Source organism: Amphibalanus amphitrite, unplaced genomic scaffold, assembly GCF_019059575.1.
Source record: "Amphibalanus amphitrite isolate SeventyFive unplaced genomic scaffold, NRLGWU_Aamphi_draft 000536F_arrow, whole genome shotgun sequence".
NCBI lineage: Eukaryota > Metazoa > Arthropoda > Thecostraca > Balanomorpha > Balanidae > Amphibalanus > Amphibalanus amphitrite.
This window is the reverse complement of record NW_024882030.1, coordinates 347095-367500: the sequence shown is the minus strand read 5'-3', so window position 1 is coordinate 367500 and position 20406 is coordinate 347095. Positions and strand designations below refer to the sequence as shown.

At 48.1% G+C, this 20406-nt stretch overlaps 1 protein-coding gene across 1 annotated transcript in view; it reads left to right on the top strand.

The window, feature by feature from the left end:
- Positions 1-978: 978 nt before the first annotated feature.
- LOC122393465 overlaps positions 979-20406 on the top strand; it is a 30910-nt gene continuing 11482 nt past the window's right edge. Inside the window, exons 1-5 of the mRNA XM_043389487.1 lie at positions 979-987; positions 14869-15197; positions 15559-15779; positions 16073-16270; positions 16398-16652. Coding sequence (XP_043245422.1) covers positions 14869-15197; positions 15559-15779; positions 16073-16270; positions 16398-16652 — 1003 coding nt within the window. The 5' untranslated portion in view covers positions 979-987. The remainder of the gene's footprint in view (positions 988-14868; positions 15198-15558; positions 15780-16072; positions 16271-16397; positions 16653-20406) is intronic.

The following is a 20406-nucleotide window of genomic DNA, read 5'->3' as shown; positions in this document are numbered from 1 at the left end:
CAGGACACGGTTTAGTATCCAGCGGTGCGATACAGCCGGTGGTCGTTATTTCTTTTAGAAGGCTGGATGCCGCCAGTGGCCACTATTTCTTTTAGAAGGCTGCATACCGACAGTGGACACTATTATTTTAGAATTCTGGATACCGCCAGTGGACACTATTTCTTTTAGAAGGCTGGATACCGCCGGTATAGCCACTATCACATAGAGGGGAGCGTCCAATAGGGCCTTTCGGTTGTTTTACTCACCTCTAAAAAGTGGTGAATATTGACGTAACGTTTATCACTCAGTTCTAATCAATACCCTTACCTCAAAACGTTCGTGGTCCGACCATTGACCTTTGAAATTATGCATTGTTTTAAGACAATATTCGACAAGAATGATGATTCGCCGCATAAGCGCATATAATCTGTACGTGTACCTTACTTTTGCAAGTAGAAGTGAGCCAAAAAAGGAATGAAGTTTGTTCTCTGGCTTATTGTAGCGTCAAGGTCATGCAATTTTGATGAACTTATCTTGATGAGCACCTTTTTGAAGTTAAAACTCTTGGGGATACATTTAAGAATTTTGTGTGATGCTCCAAATTTGGACGGTCGCGGTGGTCAGCGGTCAAGTGATGACTACCAGTTGACTATACCAGAACTAGTGTCGCCCCCCCCCCCCCCCACGGCCTTGAGTGTCCCCATTTCCAATGAGCTGCCCCATCCCAAACGTGCCACTGGATTCGCCACTGCCATCAATTGAAGTATTCATACTCGTCCCAGTCGGTCCACTGATACCTTATCGGTGCAGAGATACCGTATCGGCTACAGCAATGTCACGAGCCCCGTACAGGGTGTCGATAGGGACAACACTGGCATTGAGGCCCCGGGCGTCGGACAGTGCGACCTAGAGGGGAGTGGTTTTCTGACCCCGTGTGACCTACCGAGACAAGGTATAGTGGCCTGGAGAGGAGCGGTCTAACTACCCAATGTGACCCACCGAGACAAGGTATAGTGACCTGGAGAGGAGCGATATATTGACCCCATGTGACCTACCGAGACAAGGTAGTGTGACCTGGATAGGAGCGATATATTGACCCCATGTGACCTACCGAGACAAGGTATAGTGACCTGGAGAGGAGTGATCTTCTGACCCCGTGTGACCCACCGAGACAAGGTATAGTGGCCTAGAGAGGAGCGGTTTTCTGACCCCAGGTGACCCACCGAGACATCTACGCTGGAGTACGAAAAACATCATCTCACGCTCTCAGTCCCAGCGGATGAAAACAACACCTAAGTATACTCTACCTAATATTCAGCAACTTAAAGTGTTTATGTCGTTCACCACCGGTATCCAGTGGCGCGGGAACTTCTGTCAGACTTGGGGGGGGGGGGGGGCATAATAGAGATCAACCCAGGGTACCCCCAAATCTAGTTTTCTCACCGGTTTAGGCCACTTATTTTTCCGACTTTGGCTTTTTCAACAACAACAACAAAACGAAAAAAAAAATGCAAAAAAGTGAGGTATTCCGTCTCAGCTGAGTGAAGAAACTACCGTTTTGGCAACCTGGAGTAAAGGTTTTACTCCAGGTAAAGTGCCAAATGAGTTGCCGAGCTAGTGAAAGAGCTGCGGGATTTTTCACTTACATGCTTTCTTCCTTTGTGACCCACAACCCCTAATTTGGGGAGGACAAGCTGCCCAACGGTTCCTGGCCTCATGAAAAGTTGTGGGGCACCGCCCCCACGGCCGCAGAGTTGTGGGGGCAAGCTTCCCCCACTGCCCCATCCTCCGGTTCCCGCGCCTATGCATGAATCTATGAAATTATGTTGGTAGATTTCCGATTTCGATTCCTCCAGCTGGGGGGGGGGGGGGAGGCTCAAATACATTACGAGCCCGCCCCCCGGCCGAAAAGCTGGAGGGGGAGGGGCTCAGCCCCCGCTAGCTCCCCCCCCCCGGTTCCCGCGCCACTGCCGGTATCTGTCAAGTTATATGACTGTTATCTGTTATCTGTATGACAAGTTATCTGTAAAGTGACGGGGTATACTGAGATAGAGCAATGTGCACCCGATAGGTGAGCCCCAGCGGCGCCGGTATCGCCTGAGGCGGTGGACGGGGTCAACGGAGAGTTAAGACAGCACGACCCATGACCGGTCTCCTTGCTAACTGTTTCGGCCCAGCTGTTAGGCTGTGGTGACGCCTATTTCATGCAGGAGTAGTTTACACCGTAGATAATAGGCACTACCGTTAGCGTACGATTCGTGTATGATACAGGTCACGACATCGCATCTGTGGTCATCAACATCAACAGAGTAGTTTTTCGGGTCCCCGCGTAGCGGCTCTCACACCAATGCTTTCAAGAACTACTACACCTTTTTACGTTAGCTTTTGACTACACACTGAAAACAATTTCACCCAAAACTGGCGAGTAAACCGGTGCCTCGCGGGTACCCCTATCCGCAACCATTTTTAACCACCCTCCCAGGAGTCAATTTAGGACATAACACTTTCGCAATTCACTCTGGAGAGTAGTAACCCTCCACGACTATTCGCGCACCAGTGGCTCGCGACCCCTCCATCGAAAGGTATTCATCACGGGCGTAGGAACGTCATGAAAAGTGGGTGGGCCACCCTGTCAAGGGGCCTCCTTTTCCAGGGGGCCTCCTATTTTCAGGGGCCTCCAACTTTTGCCTCGTCCTGCTGGCTGCTTTCAAGTAGGTATGACCTCCAAATCTAGCTTCTGAGATCGGGCAGATGAACCCAGGGGCGTAACCGCTTAAGCGAACAGCGCGGAAAGTCAGCACCATTTTTAAAACTTATTCCATCTCCGATTTTTTTAGAATCTATTTGCCGCAAACGGCGCATGACCCCTGAAAACCCTTACACAAATTATGTCTTCCTTGTTTCCCAGGTGCCCCCATTAGCTTCATAGGCGCCCTCTTTGGCATTTAAGCGCCCTATGTATAGTCATCAGAGACATCCCTATATGTCCCACAGTCGCCCCGTTGTCGCATACAATGTGCGCTTATCATAGGCGTCTCTCTTTTATGGACACTTGAAGGCGCCTCTCTTTGCCATGCCGGCGCCCCTGTTTCTTATGAATGCACCCCCATGGCATTGATCAATTGCAGTTGCAGACCTCTATTGCATGTGGACGCCCATATATGTAGGCCTCAGAGGCGCCCCTCTTTCGCATTGAGGCGCTCCTATGGGCTTCATAGGCGCCCCTCTATTGCACGTAGGTGCCCTACTGTCTCAGAACCGCTCCCCTTTGGCATGCAGACGCCCATCTTTCGTACGGAGGAGCCTCTGTGGTTCTTAGAGACGGCATGGTGCTCCCAGACGCAGATGGGGCTCTCGGAGTCCACAGTGTGGGACCTTCAGTCGCTGATGGGTGCCCGCCAGATGTGGACCCTCGGAGACGACGGTATGGGGCCCTCAGAGATGCCGGTATGTGGCCCTTAGAGACACCGGTGTGGAACCCTCAGATACTTCAGTGTGAAGCCCTTACTATTGCTGGTGTGGAGCTATGAATGCGCTGGCTTAAATCCCTCAGAGGCCGGTACATGGACATTAGAGCTCAGTGAGAGCTTGTGTGGTGCCTTCAGTGGCCTTGTGGAGCCGTTAGACATCAACATGGTGCTCTCAGGAGCCGGTGAGTCCTCAGAGTCACCGGTGTGGGGCCTTCAGAGCTCCGAGATACTGGTGTGGGGCCCTCAGAGGTGTCGGTGTGGGTCCTTCAGATGTACCTATAGAGCCTTGAGAATGAGATGCACAGGTGTGGTGGCCCACAGAGGCGCCGGTGTGGGGCCCCCAGAGCCACCGATATAGGGCCCTGAGAGACACTAGTATGACCCTCAAAGGCGCCGCTGTGTGGCGCTCATAAACACTGGTGTGGAGCCATCACAGGCGGGTGGAGCCGTTAGAGGCCGGAAAGGGCCCTTAGATGCCTACAAGGAGCCTTCAGAAGCCGGCGTGGCACCCTTATGGGGATAAGCGTGTCTACTTAGGAGCCCTTGAGGTGCTCTCATGAGCGCTGTGGGGCCCTACCGAACCGAAATATGGCCACGGCCAGTTGCCGCCGCATGGCTCTTCGGACTATCATTCTCAGGGGCCTCATCTGCCTAGTTTGAATAGAAGGGCCTCTCAGACCATCAGTCTCATGGGCCTCCTCTGGCTAGTATAAATAGAAGGGCCTGTTAGACCATCAATCCTAGGGGCCTCCTCTGGTTAGCATAAATAGAAGAGCCTCTCAGACCATTAATCTCAGGGGGCTCCTACAGTATAAATAAAAGGGCCTCTCAGACCATCAGTCTCGGGGGCCTCCCTAGAAAAGTGTAAATGTGGATAGAGGGCCCCCTCAGATTCATTAGGAGTGGACCTCTCTGACTATCAGTCTCAGGGGCCTCTTGTGGCCAGTATGAATATAAGAGCCTCTCAGACCATCGGTCTCAGGGGCCTCTTCTGACTAGTGTGGATAGAGGGCCCTCTCAGACCACCGAATTCAGGGGCCTCCAGTGGCTAGTTATATGAACAGAAGGGCCTCACAGCCATCAGCCTCGGGGGCCTCTTCTGACTGGTGTGAATATGAGGGCCTCTCATACCATCAGTCTCAGGGGCCTCCTCTGCCTAGTGTGAATATAAGGGCTTCCCAGGTACAGGGGCGGATCCAGAAAATCTCCAAGGGAGGGGCCATTAGAAACCAGGAGGCCCCCCACCTGTTGGAGGCCCCATCTTCCCACTTGTTGGCCCCCCCCCAAAAAAAAAACTGCGTCTATTGAGCTTATCTAGCTGTTCAGTGGATGCGAGTGGAGGCCCTCTGTGGAGATTAAGAGGTCCTGTGTTGGCGAAGAGGATATCTGTGCAGGCTTGGAGTCCCTCTGTGCAGGATAGGAGACCTTCTGTGTGAGTTAGGAGGCCCTCTGTGTTGGCTAGGAGGCCCTTTGTTCGGATGCGAGTGGAGGCCTCTGTGTAGGCTAAGAGATTTTGTGTTTGTTAGGACATCTGTGCAGGCTTGGAGGCCCTCTGTGCAGGTTAGGAGGCCCTGTAAAAGTGGTCATCTCTGTGAGTATAAGAGACCTCCAAGTTATGAAAAGCTTTACCAATCTTCTAACAAAGAAGTCTCCTCAGCTAGTCTTCTAAGAAATAACTAAGTGGGTAGGTTAAAAAAAAAACTCATCGGATTTCGGCCACTTTATTTTCAGGAGGCCCCTTTTCAGCTTTTTAACTTTTTATTTTATTTTTGAAAAAAATCGGCCAAGGGGGGGGCCATGGCCCCCATGGCCCCCCCCCTTGTATCCGCGCCTGCCCAGGTATCAGTCTCAGGGGACTCTTCTGACTGGTGCCGGATTGAGGGACCTCCCAGACCGAAAGTTTTGGGGGTCTCCTGTGGCCAGTATGAATAGAAGGGCCTCTCAGTCTATCAGTATCATGGGCCTCTTCTGCTTGGTGTGATTATAAGGTCCTCTCAGGTCATCAGTCTCAGGGGTCTCCTCTGACTACAGTGTAGATGGATAGGCCTCCCAGACCATCAGTCTCAGGGGCCTCTTCTGACTATGGAGGATAGAGGGGCCTCCTCTGACTAGTGAGGGTAGGGGGCCTCGGCTAGACCGCCAGTGTCAGGGGCCTATTCTGACTAGTGTGGATGGAGGGGCCTCCCAGACCACCAGTCTCAAACCTCTAACTAGTGTGGATAGAGGGGCCTCCCAGACCGCCAGTGTCAGGTGCCTCCCCAGACCAGTGTGGATATTGGGGCCTCCTCAGATCCACTAGGGCCTCTCAGGCCATCAGTCTCAGGGGATTCGACTGACAAGTATGAACAGAGGGCCTCCTTGGATCCATCACGGCCCCTTGGAGTCCGTGCGTGGGGATTCGTGGAACTTATTTTTACCGAGTTTGTTTATTCTGGAAGGTGACGACGTCCTCTCAAAACGAGACGAGGGGCCTCGAGTAAAAAGTGGGTGGGCCAAAACACATGGTTGGCCCCCCACCTCGAAAAGTGGGTGGGCACTTGCCCACCTGGCCCCCCCTGTTCCTACGCCTATGGTATTCATCGACGCCTACCTGGCAGCAGCGCCCCACAAACCCCTAGGAGATGGGGTTACCCTCCACGCCTACCCTTCGCCGACTAAGTCACGAGGGCCAAAAAAACTCCCACGCTTGACCATATTTGCGGGAAAATATCTATATTATAGCAATCTCACACCTAGGAAACATCGGTGAGAAAGTTTCACATCGGTGGGAAAGGTCACATCGAATTCCCATAGAAATTTCGACATGGCTCAGTCACCGGCAGTCATGCAGACCGCCCGAAATCAAGAAGATGTGTCGCCGCTGCTTTCGTGACCTATATAAGAATAAAAATGGTCTCACTTGGTAGTTTCGGAAGAAAAAGCCTTGCCAATCGTCCCGTGATGAATATTGCAGAGGTTTTAAAGATGCACCTTAACAATTGTACTTTCGCCCCCACTTGGAAACCGCCAAACAATGTGCCAACATATCATTGGTTCAAAAAAAAGTTTAAAAATTGTTGTAATTCAAAACTGTATGAGGCAACGCCATCTAGTTGTAACAGTAGATCCAACTCCTTCAGGGCAGGTTATGTAAAGGTTCGCCATCCACGGATACGCGTTTACGATGCCTCGAGTAGTTCCAACTCTTTCTGTGAGGGCTGTGCCAATGACTCGACACCCGCGGGGACAATATCCGGTGCTGGGTAGCTACCTTACTGCAAACTGTGGGTACAGTGCATATTTACGAGTAATAAGGCAGGCAAGTCTGCTTACCCTCTAGCTAGAATCTGGACATGGCGAGTTAATACACATATACCACCCGCAGAGCAACACTTAATTCGCCAGCTTCGGGTGAAATTGTTTTCAGTGCATATTAGACAAAATATTTGTACACATTCGCCATAAAGGTGGCGCTACAAATGGGCGGTTGGTCACAAATAAACACCATTGTGCAAAACTTTTCGGTGGTCCTCCTCTACAACTCGACATTGAGCGGATGGCTCAACATTGTGCAAAAACAAATCGTCAATGGTCGAAACTATTCGTCATATGCCGAGCTCGGAGCTGGCTCGCTCAATGGCGAAGTCTGGAGAAGTGTCAAACTGTTTTGTAGATCGCTCATTTCAGTGTTCAATCTGTTTTGCTAAATGGCCGAAATGAAACACGCAACGCCGGAATAGTTGTGCTCAATGGCAATGCCGATTGTCGAAATGGCTACTCAAAGAGTTATGGCGAATGGTTGAATTCAAATACAAAAAAGGTGTAATTAGTTTTACAGATTACAGATGGTTTGTTTGTCATTGTCTCTTTCTTCTGATTATCTGGAAGCCTAGGATAGGTACAGCCCACCGCTAAAGTGATGTAGGGTTTTACCAATCTCAACGGTTGGCTGTGACTGGCGATTGTTTAACCCGTGAGTTGCTGAGGGGGGGGGGGGGCATTAACCCGCGCCCGGCTGGGGGTCCTGGATTTCCACGCCCTGCTGGGGGGGGGGGTGTTTGAACACCCCCCCTTCTAACTCGGCTCCTGGGCCACGTAGCGATACGCGGAAGGCGGCGTTCGAAAGAGCGTAAAAAATAATGACGAAATCACTTTGGTCAATTTTTTGGTCAGGTCAAAGGTCAGGTCACCAGAGGTCATTGAAGGCAAAATTTCGCCGATTTCCAGGTCAAATGTCGAAAATTTCCAAGAAGCTAGCGCATAACTCGGGAACCAATAGAGCTACAGCGCCGCGGAAAAGTGCATTCGATAGCCCTATTAACGCCCTTTCTGAGTAATTCTCTCAGATTTGAACTAACGTCAACGGTTTTGCCTGCAGGGGGCAAATTTGCAAAAATGGCCGATTTTTTCGGAAACAGTTTTTCTGCAATAACTTTTGACCCAAGCCTTGTACGAGCTTACTTTTACCGGCATCGTGTTCTGCTCGTCAAGACGCATCGAATGAACTATAACTTGACCTTGAAAGGTCAACTTGAAAATTTGACCTCAGGTCAAGGTCATGACCTGACCGGAAAGGGTCATATTGCATATCAGTCGATCCGTATCGTCGAGCTGAACACATCTAAGGCGTTTTCATCGCTCTAGCATGCCTCTATCAAAAGTTATTTGCGAAAAACTGTTAGATACCATTCGTGACCTAAGATGACCTCAGGGCATAAACAGGGGTCACGGACACTATTTTCATGTTCAGTGTGTCTAAACCACTTGTAATTCAGTGTTTGGGAGTGTTTTTAATGTCTTTCGTCCAAAGGAGGCGCATTTCAATTTTCTCCCATTGACTTATAATGGGGAGGTCGCAAAATCGACCTGACCTTAGGTCATCGATATCAAAATTCTGAGATATGCATTTTGTACATGCTATTGCTCTTAGCAATCGCTGAAAGTTTCAAAGCGATCGGTCACTCGGTGTAGCTATGACAGACATTGAAACTTTTTATGAGGTGAGGTCACTTCAAGTGACCTGGTGACCTGACCTTGAATGACCTTGGTCTGAAATTTTCACAACATGTGTAGAATTGATGTATGATAAGGTGTACCAAAAACGGCGGCGCTCCGCGCTGCCGTTTTTAAGATATTCGCGAAAAACCACAAGGGGGGTGTTCAAACAGGTAACCGGACAAAAAGTCAAAAGGAATAAAGTCAAAAGACAAATAGTCAAAAGACAAAAAGTCAAATGCAAAAAAATCAAACGGGATAAAAAACAAAAAGATAAAAGTCAAAACGGATAAAAGTCAAAAGACAAAAAGTGAAAAGCAAAAAGTCAAAATGTGCAAAAGTCAAAAACGCAAAAAGTCAAATGACAAAAAGTCAAAAATGCAAAAAGTCAAAAATGAAAGTCAAAAATGAAAAATTCAAAAGGATAAAAGTCAAAACGGAAAAAGTCAAAAGACAAAAAGTCAAAACGGGTAAAAGTCAAAAGACAAAAAACCAAAAATGCAAACAGTCAAAAGGATAAAAGTCAAAACGGAAAAAAGTCAAAAGACAAAAAGTCAAAACGAGTAAGAGTCAAAAGACAAAAAAAGTCAAAACGGAATAAAGTCAAAAGACAAAAAGTCAAAAGCAAAAAGTCAAAACGGGTAAAAGTCAAAAGACAAAAAGTCAAAAAATGAAAAAAGTATAAAATAGAAAAGTCGAAGTCAAAGTCTGAAATAAAAAGTCAAAAGGATAAAAGTCGAAGCATCGATCTTTTCATCTTTTGAAAAATATTATACAGCGCAACGTACCCTACCCACTGAAGTTGTAAGGAACATGTGAGTACGCGAGGGATTCTGACAGGTACCGGGGTCCGCAGCAGCGGGGCAGGGACGCTGGCTGCGGTGGTGGGGCCCACGCTCACATAATACGCGTGAGCGCTTCCGGCGTGCACGCTGGCGCAGCAGCAGTGGCACTCTTCCCCGCCCCGATCACCGGCCGCAGCACTGTCCACATCCTCGCCGGTCTTGCCTCACGCAGCTGGTCAGCATAGTATGCCGCGTGGTCACGTCTGATGGCCGCTCGACACTGCCGGTTCACCACCGTATACTCGGCGCGCGGGCCGAGCAGTGCGCGCCGCCGCGCCAGCAGCGCTCGCGTGGCGTCCGTGGTGCGCGGAGCACCGGGCGGCGGCAGCCCCTCCCCCATGGGAGAAGGTGAAAAGCAGTGCCTCCTCTAAGCAGTTTTGACTGGGGGGCCCGATCACGGGCAATGACTAAGGTAACCCCTACCAAAAACGTCTAAGACTAAAAAGTGACTAAGGTACCCCTCAGTGACCAGTTTGGAGGATGACTGCGGGGGCTGCAGCTCCCGCAGTTAACATGTTAGAGGGGGCATGGGTGTCGTTTTGTATAGGCATGGTAGGGCCCGAGCCCTACCAATAATTTTGGAAATTTAACATTATGCCTATGGCGATGCGTGGAAAGAATCGCTTTGAATTGGCAAAAATTTACATTAGAGCCCTACCAATAATTTTCGGAAAGTGTCGCCCCTGAGAGGAGGCCCTGGTGAAAAGCCAAAACCTCAAAATAAAAAATACCATGTGATTAACGCTTAAATGACGTTAACCCGCGCCCTGCTGGGGGGGGGTGTTTGAACACCCCCCCCTGTGGTTTTTCGCAAATATCTCAAAAACGGCGGCGCGGAGCGCCGCCGTTTTTGGTACACCTTATCATACATCAATTCTACACATGTTGTGAAAATTTCAGACCAAGGTCATTCAAGGTCAGGTCACCAGGTCACTCGAAGTGACCTCACCTCATAAAAAGTTTCAATGTCTGCCATAGCTACACCGAGTGACCGATCGCTTTGAAACTTTCAGCGATTGCTAAGAGCATTAGCATGTACAAAATGTATATCTCAGAATTTTGATATCGATGACCTAAGGTCAGGTCAATTTTGCGACCTCACCATTATAAGTCAATGGGAGAAAATTGAAATGCGCCTGTTTTGGACGAAAGACATTATAAACACTCCCAAACACTGAATTACAAGTGGTTTAGACACACTGAACATGAAAATGGTGTCTGTGACCCCTGTTTATGCCCTGAGGTCATCTTAGGTCACGAATGGTATCTAACAGTTTTTCGCAAATAACTTTTGATAGAGGCATGCTAGAGCGACGAAAACGCCTTAGATGTGTTCAGCTCGACGATACGGATCGACTGATATGCAACATGACCCTTTCCGGTCAGGTCATGACCTTGACCTGAGGTCAAATTTTCAAGTTGACCTTTCAAGGTCAAATTATAGTTCGTTCGATGCGTCTTGACGAGAGGAACACGATGCCGGTAAAAGTAAGCTCGTACAATGCTTGGGTCAAAAGTTATTGCAGAAAAACTGTTTCCGAAAAAATCGGCTATTTTTGCAGTTTTTGCCCCCTGCAGGCAAAACCGTTGACGTTAGGTCAAATCTGAGAGAATTATTCAGAAAGGGCGTTAATAGGGCTATCGAATGCGCTTTTCCGCGGCGCTGTAGCTCTATTGGTTCCCGAGTTATGCGTTGGCTTCTTGGAAATTTTCGACATTCGACCTGGAAATCGGCGAAAATTTGCCTTCAATGACCTCTGGTGACCTGACCTTTGACCTGACCAAAAAATTGACCGAAGTGATTTCCTCATTATTTTTGACGCTCTTTCGAACGCCGCCTTCCGCGTATCGCTACGTGGCCCAGGAGCCGAGTTAGAAGGGGGGGGTGTTCAAACACCCCCCCCCAGCAGGGCGTGGAAATCCAGGACCCCCAGCCGGGCGCGGGTTAATGGACTTAAAGTAAAAAATACAAAAGACAAGATAATTTCAAAATTTTGAGTTGCAATTTTTGTCCCCTCAACTTTCAACCTACCCCATCAACTTTTCAAACGTTCCCGGGTCACCACTGCCCCATCGTGCAATTCCAGTGCTATGGCAAAGTTTTATCTGAAAGTTTAAACGTGCCCGATAGACTGGACGCGGTCCCCTCCGTCCACTCACGCTCTCTGGTCTCTGTACGGTCATCGCTGACTGGTCCAGCATCCAACGCGCTGGGTTTACCTATAGAAATTTGGTTAAAAGAAATGAACATATTCTAATGAACGAATCCATTAAGTAATAAAATGAAAATGATTCACAGGTTATTATTACATGTGGGAGCACTGGCGCTGGAACTTTCTCAATTTTGGAGGAGCTCGAGGCAGTTTGAACTCATTTCTTTCCATGCAACGCCATAGGGTTAATTACGAGCGAGCGAGCGCAGCGAGCGTGCGTGTTCTTTCGTGTTTAAGGCAAAAATCTGAGTATGCGCGACCCGGCCCGACACGACCCGACCCGACACGACCCCATCACGCTCTTCAAACCCTTATAACTGAAGAACCGCATGCCGCATCGACAAGCGGTCTTCTTTGCTGAATACCACTTGGATGTAAAAGTTGTATGGCATGGACACCATGTTGTCTGAGTGTCGATCTTGGCACGTGACGCGTGCTAAGCTTGGGGTACTTTACACACCCGAAAACTATTATCCTCAATAACCGCACAACGGCTGGACCGATTATTTGACTTTTTCCATTTGATTTTTATCATTTTGACTTTTTTGCCGTTTTTTCACTTTTTGTCTTTTTGACTTTTTGCATTTTTGACTTTTGAACGTTTTGACTTTTTGCCATTTGACATTTTGACTTTTTTGCCATTTGACTTTTTGCGTTTTTGACTTTTCGCCATTTTGACTTTTTGCCATTTGACTTTTTTGCTTTTGACTTTTTTCGTTTTTGATTTTCGCCATTTTGACTTTTTGCCATTTGACTTTTTGCTTTTGACTTTTTGCGTTTTTGACTTTTTGCCATTTTGACTTTTCGCCATTTGACTTTTTGCTTTTGACTTTTTGCGTTTTTGACTTTTCGCCATTTTGACTTTTTGCCATTTCACTTTTTGCATTTTTGACTTTTGGACGTTTTGACTTTTTGCCATTTGACTTTTTGTCTTTTGACTTTTATCCGTTTTGACTTTTATCCATTTGACTTTTTTCCATTTGACTTTTGTCCATTTTGACTTTTTGCATTTGACTTTTTGTCTTTTGACATTTTGTCTTTTGACTTTTTGTCCTGGAATCGTTCAAACACCCACCCCCCCCCCCAGCAGGGCGCGGGTTAAACGCCCCCACTTTTTTTGCCGGGCCATAGCATAAAAACGGCGCGCCGCAGGCGCGCCAAATTTTGCGTACCTGTAGGGAATTAATTGAAGTGTATTTTGACAAAGTTTCAAAAAAAAAATCGGTCGGAAAATTTTTGAGATATCGAGGTTTTAGTGACGTCATGATTTTTGAGTTTTCGACCAAAAACGGCATATGCTCAAAAAATGATATAAAATCACAGAATAGACATACAGACATGCCGTAAACGCCATTAGACTGCCAATACCATGAACAATCAAATGGCTATCTTCGATTATTGATTATCGTTCCGCATTTTCCAAAATCTTGAACTGAATCTTGGCAATTTCACGTGACTACTTCACGACCATGATACATGCATTTCTTAAATTGAACTTTTTGAGCCAAACACGTACACATATGATAAAATGAATGTCACAATCGTGTTCTACGCCCCAAATTACCCTTAACCTTCCAGGCGGTGGGGGGGGGGCAATTTTTTGCCCCCCCTTTAGTTTTTTTGATATATCTCGAGAACCGCTGCGCCGATCGTCACCAAACTTTCAGTACCCTCCCGGGAGCAGCTAGCGCACATGGTGACCAAAAATTTTTTCCAAAGGCTATGATAGGTTGGCCGCTAATGACGTCAGAGTGACGTCATTTTTGCCATTTTCGACCCAAAAACAGGTTTCGCGGGAAGAGCTGTCAGGCCTACAGCTTTAGAGATACAGAAAAATGTTTCAGACATAAAAGGTGTGGAATGAAAAGGGCTACAAAACTGCTATTTCGGTTTTTCGAATTTTCTGGATTTTGACCCCCAAAAATCAAAAAATATATTTTTTGAATATAATAGCCAAAAAATCCAAAAAGTTTTTTGAATTTCGAAAAAACCGGAATATATGTGATAGCCCCTACCGCCTTCTATCTACATACCAAATTTGAGATCGATACCTCTTTTTTTGGCGAAGTTATAGCGAAAAAACTGTTCAAAATTGATGACGTCAAATTTTCAAACTCAATTTTTAGCAATTCTAGACCTCGTAGCGCAAAACAAAGACCACCATTAGACTCCCCGCGACGAGCTGCATCGAATCGATACCCATTTTATGCAAAAATATCAACTTTGAAATTTGACCTTTTTTGACCTGACCTTGACCTGACCTCCACCAGAAAGTGACCTAAACCGTACCTGATGGTCTTATAACCAACACCATTGAGTTGGAAATGAAAAACTGGCCATAAAACATGCATCGCATAACCTTAGTAAAGTTGGGCTCATGTGGTGACCCTTGGTGACCTTTGGTGACCTGACCTGTGACCTGACCTGGTATGACCAGTGACCTCTAATAGCAACATAGGTACTAGACAACTGACGCCTTATTGCTGATTTTCGACAAAATGCGTTTTACTCGGTGTTATAGCGCTCTCCCTAGAAGCCCCGTGAACAGTGAAACATTTTATCTTTGACCTGACCTGTGACGTCATCGGTGACCCCGAGGTCAATGAAATTTGGTTTCCCTCGACAAATTTGGCAGGGCTATCAAACGCCGTTTGAATTTTCCGGATCCGTCCAGTAGTTTCGGAGATACGGGGGGGGGGGCAAAAAAGTGCCCCCCCACCGCGCGGAAGGTGGCTGGTAGGCCCACCGCCTGCCGGGTTAAAACATGTGTCACATGCTGCGAATATCAGTTTTGATTTTCGGGGATATTTGCCTACCCGGTTGACCTGACCTTGACCCTGAGGCCTGACCTATGCTTGACTGACCCCTACATGGAGCAGACACTCTTGTAGGCCTTATATGATGGATTGTGCACCGTTTTGACAGAGTTTATGACGAGAGGCGCCCATTGCGAAGTCCTGAAGTTCATGCTACTGAAAGCCCGATTTCAGGTGTTTGACCTGACCTTGACCCGAACTGTGACCTCAAAATTCAACTTTAAAGTACTCATCTGAAGTGTCTCGTCGCGTTCTTTCGTTTGCCGCCTCGTGCGTTTCGCTGCGCCTATTGGTTCTCGAGTTATCGGCTGGGGGCGTTTAACGCCCCCCCCCCAGCAAACGGTGGGTGGTGAAATACCCCAGCAACTGCCGGGTTAATGCGGAGTGATCGAAAAGAAGATGTCAGTAGCTAAAGTTGCAGCTGCAAGGGTGACAATACATATAATCTACATTCAAAGTTTTATTGTAGTCTGGTAAATCGTTCCTAAGCTTCAGAAGCAGAACATACCCATGACTGAAACCCCACATTACTTCTGCTGTGGACTGTACCTACTTATCATTTGTGTTCCAGATGGACTTAGAAGATCTGTGCGGAGAGCTGGCTGCTCTTCGTGAAGAGATAGCTGGTTTGAAGGGAGAAGTGGCCACACTGAAGGGAGACAACGCCGTACTGAAGGGAGACAACGCCACACTGAAGGGAGAAGTAACCACACTGAAGGGAGACAACGCCGCACTGAAGGGAGACAACGCCACACTGCGTCAGGAGGTGGTCCATCTACGTGAAGAGGTGACCCGCCTGCGACAGGCTGTCCTCGAGGAGCGCACCACTCGCCAGGTCGTCGTGGAGGAGCTGCGGCAGGAGGTCCGCCGGCGAGCGGCGCCATCCGACCGTTCGCAGATGTGAGACTGAGAGGCAGCAGGGGTGGCACTGGGGGGGGGGGGGGGGGGGCAAAGAAGGGAAACATTAGAGGCAGCCGCCTTTGGCTGCAAGGGATGACACTTGGTGTAGACACTTTGTCGGTAATAGTCAACCCGGTTGTGTAGACAGTTTGTAAGAGTCAACCTGGTTGTGTGGGCATTTTGTCTGTAAGAACCAACCCGGTTGTGTATACAGTTTGTCTGTAAAACACTGGATGGGCTTACCTACGTGGGCCCATGGTACGGTGCTGTTTCGGTAAAATGAAGACATCTAGAAATTATCGCCTTATGACTGACCTTAGATGACGTCATACTACGTCACTCTGACGTCATTTCACCACAGTGACGGCGAAGAGGTGGTCTCACTGAAGGCCGACACCTGTGACAAGTGTGACGCCACCACCAGTTGTGACGTCACCCCAACTACGGAAGAGATGGGGCCGGCGTCCGGTAAGCGTAGGCCGCCTGCGGCTCGCGAGGCCAACATCTACCACCTGGACACCGAGCTGCTGAAGATGGTGATGAGCAAGATGGACTGTAGGGATATGTTCCGCGCCAGGCGGGGTGAGTGCCCTGGCGACTAGCGAGGTCGTGTATCTCAATAACTATTATCCGAGTCAATGTGGTGTGTTTCCTTAGCCAACTGAGAGTTCAGCACTGGGAAAGTCTGAGTGGATATACCTATAAACGCCAATGAATGGCTTGTAGCTATGTGAATTCCGGTTGCCATTATATGGAATATCGATGTTATATTTTATATAACTTTAAACGCTGCCTGTATTTGAACTTTGACTTTGATGTTTGTCGCTGACATGCCGCCCGATCCCCCCCCCCCCCTGTTCCTTCGGTGCCAATAGTCTGCCGTCGGTGGCGGGCCGCCATCGACGATATCGTCGGCGACTGTCGGCGGGAGCTAACCGATCAGAAAACCCGCGGTGGAAAAGTCACGGCGCCGGCCACGAGCCTGGAGCTTGTATTGAAGGTGCAGGACCAGCCGAAACTGACCGAACTGCGGGCGCCGACCGCTGAGACGGACACCGACCTCCGACTGGTCGGTGAGTCCTGTGTGAAACGCGCTACACACGAACTGGTACGCTTTGTCCCGCTGTAACTGTCAATTGTCATCCCTTGTGTATATAAGTGATCACTTCTTCACTGACTGGTGTTGCTTTACTCCAGCAGCCACCTGCCACGCCCTGGAGAAGGCCAACCTGCGCGGCTTCAAGCTGCGGGTCTCTGCCCTGCGCCGGCTGGCGCGTGCCAACGCCTCCAGTCTGCGTGAGCTGACGCTGCCGGCCGGTATCAACGACTGGCAGCTGGAGGCGCTGCTGGAGCCGCTGAAGGCTCTGGAGCGGCTCGATGTGAGCCCACCTGTGGACAGCTCCGGCAAGTGGCTGCGCCTGCTGCCCAAGTCGCTGAAGAGACTGGACATCACTGGTGAGAAGGGTCGATAGGGTGCTGGTGGAGTGAGTTTCTAGCACTGCACTATGGTTGGAAACGGCCTCACGGATGGCCGTGGGCAATTTCGGAATATATGTATATTTGGGGTGTCATTCTGTTGGAAATTGATGAAATGTTTTGAATTGGGCAGAAAAAAATATTTAGTTGCGCATTTAGTCTCCATTATCGTACGTGGAATCGGGAGTTTCTGATAGTGGCTTTTTTGGTGCGCCGTCAAAGGTTTAAACAACCGCGCTGGTGATAGCATGTGGAGTACCTCCATGACGTGTAAAACTGGATTATTATATATCAAAACAATCCTTGTTATGTTGGCTATCGAGTGGAGTGACTCTGTTTCCCATGCGTGTTCAAAATCAGGAACGGCATTGCATTCTGTTTGCAGTGTCACCACAGCAACATTTGCAAAATTACGTTTATGTTTCATTGGACATACAAAAAGTTCTCCATCGACCTCCATTGATATTTTTGGCAGAATAAATCTCTGTTCAATTCTGCGTAAGGGGAACGTAAAAGCAGACTGCGCACTTGTGCGCAAAATCGTCCGTAAAGCTTCATCTCCCGAGGCGTACCTACCCGTCGCTTCGTTAGCACTAGGTCGGCTCGTCAGTCGTGCAATCGCTTATCCTAATAAATGATGGTAAGAAGCAGGGTTGCGGAGTCGTGGTGGCGCCAAATCCGACTCCGACTACGACTCCGACTCCTGACTCGTTGCCATGACTCCGGCCGACTCTGTTTCCGACTCCGGACCCCTGCCAGTGTTTCGGAGTCGTGATGGAGCTGTTCCGATTCGGACCGATTCCGACTTCCACTGCGGGCTCCTGACCGACCCCGACTCCGACTCCGACTCCTGGCTCGTTGCCACGACTCTGGGCGACTCCGACTGCGACTCCGACTCTGACTCCGACTCTGACTTCGACTCCGCACCCCTCGTAAGAAGTAACTGCTCGCCCCTGCACCTGGAGTATGGATATCGTGCAAACGCGTATGGATATCCTGGAGTATGGATATGGATATCCACTGACAGAACAGACATACAGACATGCTGTAAACGCCAGTACACTGCCAATACCATGGCAAATTAAATGGCTATCTATGGTTTTTGATAATCGTTCTACATTTTCCAATATCTTGAACTGAATGTTGGCAATTTCTCGTGACTACTTCACGACCATGATGCATGCATTTCTGAAATTGATCTTTTTTTCAGCCAACCACGTACTCGTATGATAAAATGAATGTCACCATCGTGTTCGACGCCCAAAAGTACCCATAAAACATGTGTCATGGGTTGCGAATAGGTACCAGTTTTAATTTTCGGGGTTATGTGCTTACCTGATTGACCTGACTTTGACCCTGGCCAGTGGCCTATGTTTGACTGACCCCTACATTGATCTGACACTCTTTTAGCACTTATATGAAGGGTTGTGGCAGTTGTGACAGTTGTGACAGATTGTTTAGGACCAACTGATGACTGAATTTATTTAGGACCAACTGATGACGATATAATCGAAACGCGAAACGCGAGGCACCGGTTGCGAGGTTCTAAAGTCCATGCTACTGAAAGCCCGATTTCAAGTGTTTGACCTGATCTTGACCCGACCTGTGACCTTGAAATTCAACTTTAAAGTATTCATGTGAATCGTCTCGTCGCGTTCTTCTATGGTTTGCCGCCTCGTGCGTTTCGCTGCGCCAATTTGTTCGCGAGTTATCGGCTGGGGCCGTTGAACGCCCCCCCCCCCGGCAAACGGCGGGTGGGGAAATACCCCAGCAACTGCCGGGTTAATCTGACGCATGTTTTGTCATTTGATCGTCATCTTATTTCTTACTTTTTTGCCCAATCTAAAAATAAATCATAAATACTCTCTCTCCAAATTTTTGACCCTTTATGACCAATAGTAAGACACTGTGCGTCGCTACGTTGATATTTCTCGCCCTAAAGCATAACAACAATATCCATTCAGTAATAGCAGTATTCAAAACATGCTCAAAATGCCTCGCGATATCGATAACATTACGAAAGACATAGGCGACTTATAACATACTTGAAATGATGACGTCACACACGCGTAACGTGACGTGACCTCGTCATTTCTGAGTTACTGTATGATGCACGAAAGACACTGGCATACCTATGCAAAGTTTCAGCGCAGTCGGTCTACGCATTAACAAGTTATGGGCAAAACATTTTTTCGCGTTGACCCCCGGCCATCCGTGAGGCCGTTTCCAACCATAGTGCACTGTCGCGTCGACACGTATGTAGTTGCGGCACTGGATCTCGAGAATGGCGTAGTCGAAAAAGGAAAAGTATTAACCCGCGCCGGGCCGGGGGGCGGGGGGTGTTTAAACACTCCCCTGCGGTTTTTCGCAGATATCTAAAAAACGGCGGCGCTCCGCGCCGCCGTTTTTGGCACAACTGTTCGTGCATCTTTTCCGCACATGTGAAAATTTCAGACCCAGGTCGCCTTAGGTCAGGTCACCAGGTCACGCCAAGTGACCTCACCTCAGAAAAATGAGAATGTTCGTCATAGCTACACCGATTGGTCGATTGCCTTGAAACTTTCAGCGATTGATTAGAGCATCATAATCAATAAAATGTTTATCTCGGAATTTTGATATCGGTGACCTAAGGTCAGGCCAATTTTGCGGCCTCTCCATTATAGGGGAAAGTAGGGTAAGACGGGCGCCTTAACTTTGGAGCCATTTTTCAGCCGGTTAGAAACATCATAGAAACGGGAAACTGAGTGAAAACCTTTTTTAGACATTTTACTCCCATTTGCCAGAAGATTAGACTTAGAGCTGATTCAACAAAAAAAACTACACCTATTTTTGCAAAACCTTGCAAAAACCCGTCTTACCCCACCCTATGGGGTAAGACGGTCACATGGGTAGGGCAAGACGGCCAGCTTCTTTCACCGACCAGCGCAGTTCGCAACAAATGCCCGATATTAGCCGCATTGATACAGTCGCTCATTGGTCTCAAGTGCTTCGGAAAAGGCAGTATACGAGATTCGTGCAGAAGGCGTATGCTCGTATATAGACCCTAGTTCAGAAACCTTGTAGAGCCGATTTTCACATTCATTATTCGAGAATAAACTGTGCCGAAGGAATATTGCTAACATGTCTGTGAGTATCAAAATCAAACATATTCTTAACAGAAATGCTTCTTTTTTCCTACAGCAACAAAAGATTTTCACCATTACAGACCCATTGGATCCATAGTTGCCCATCTTACCCCAAACTCAATGTCAGAAGTTCAGCACGATTTTTCTCTGTGGACAATTTGATGCAGGCAAAGCAAATCCGCGATAAATGAACACTGGTGGCATATGTGTGTTGTACCACAAGTGATTGCGAGTTTTTAACTCTATAGTGCCGCACACAAAACCTTGCGCAATACATTATGGATGTTTTCAATGAAATGAGGTTTTTTAAAGAAATCAAAATAAAAGATTATTGACTGAACACGAATTCACCAGACTTCAATGGTGGTGTGTAGTGGGAAAGGCAATTCTGGTCCTAAATTTTCTCGCTCGTAGCGCTATTGGTTTGGTCTGCAGAAGGGGTGCCCGTCTTACCTACTCTGACCGTCTTACCCCACTTTCCCCTAAGTCAATGGGAGAAAATTGAAAAGCATCTTTTTTGCACGAACGCTATTCTAGACAATCTCAAGCATCGAGATTCGAGATGTAGGTAAAATCGACACACTGAACCGGAAAATGGCAACTGTGAC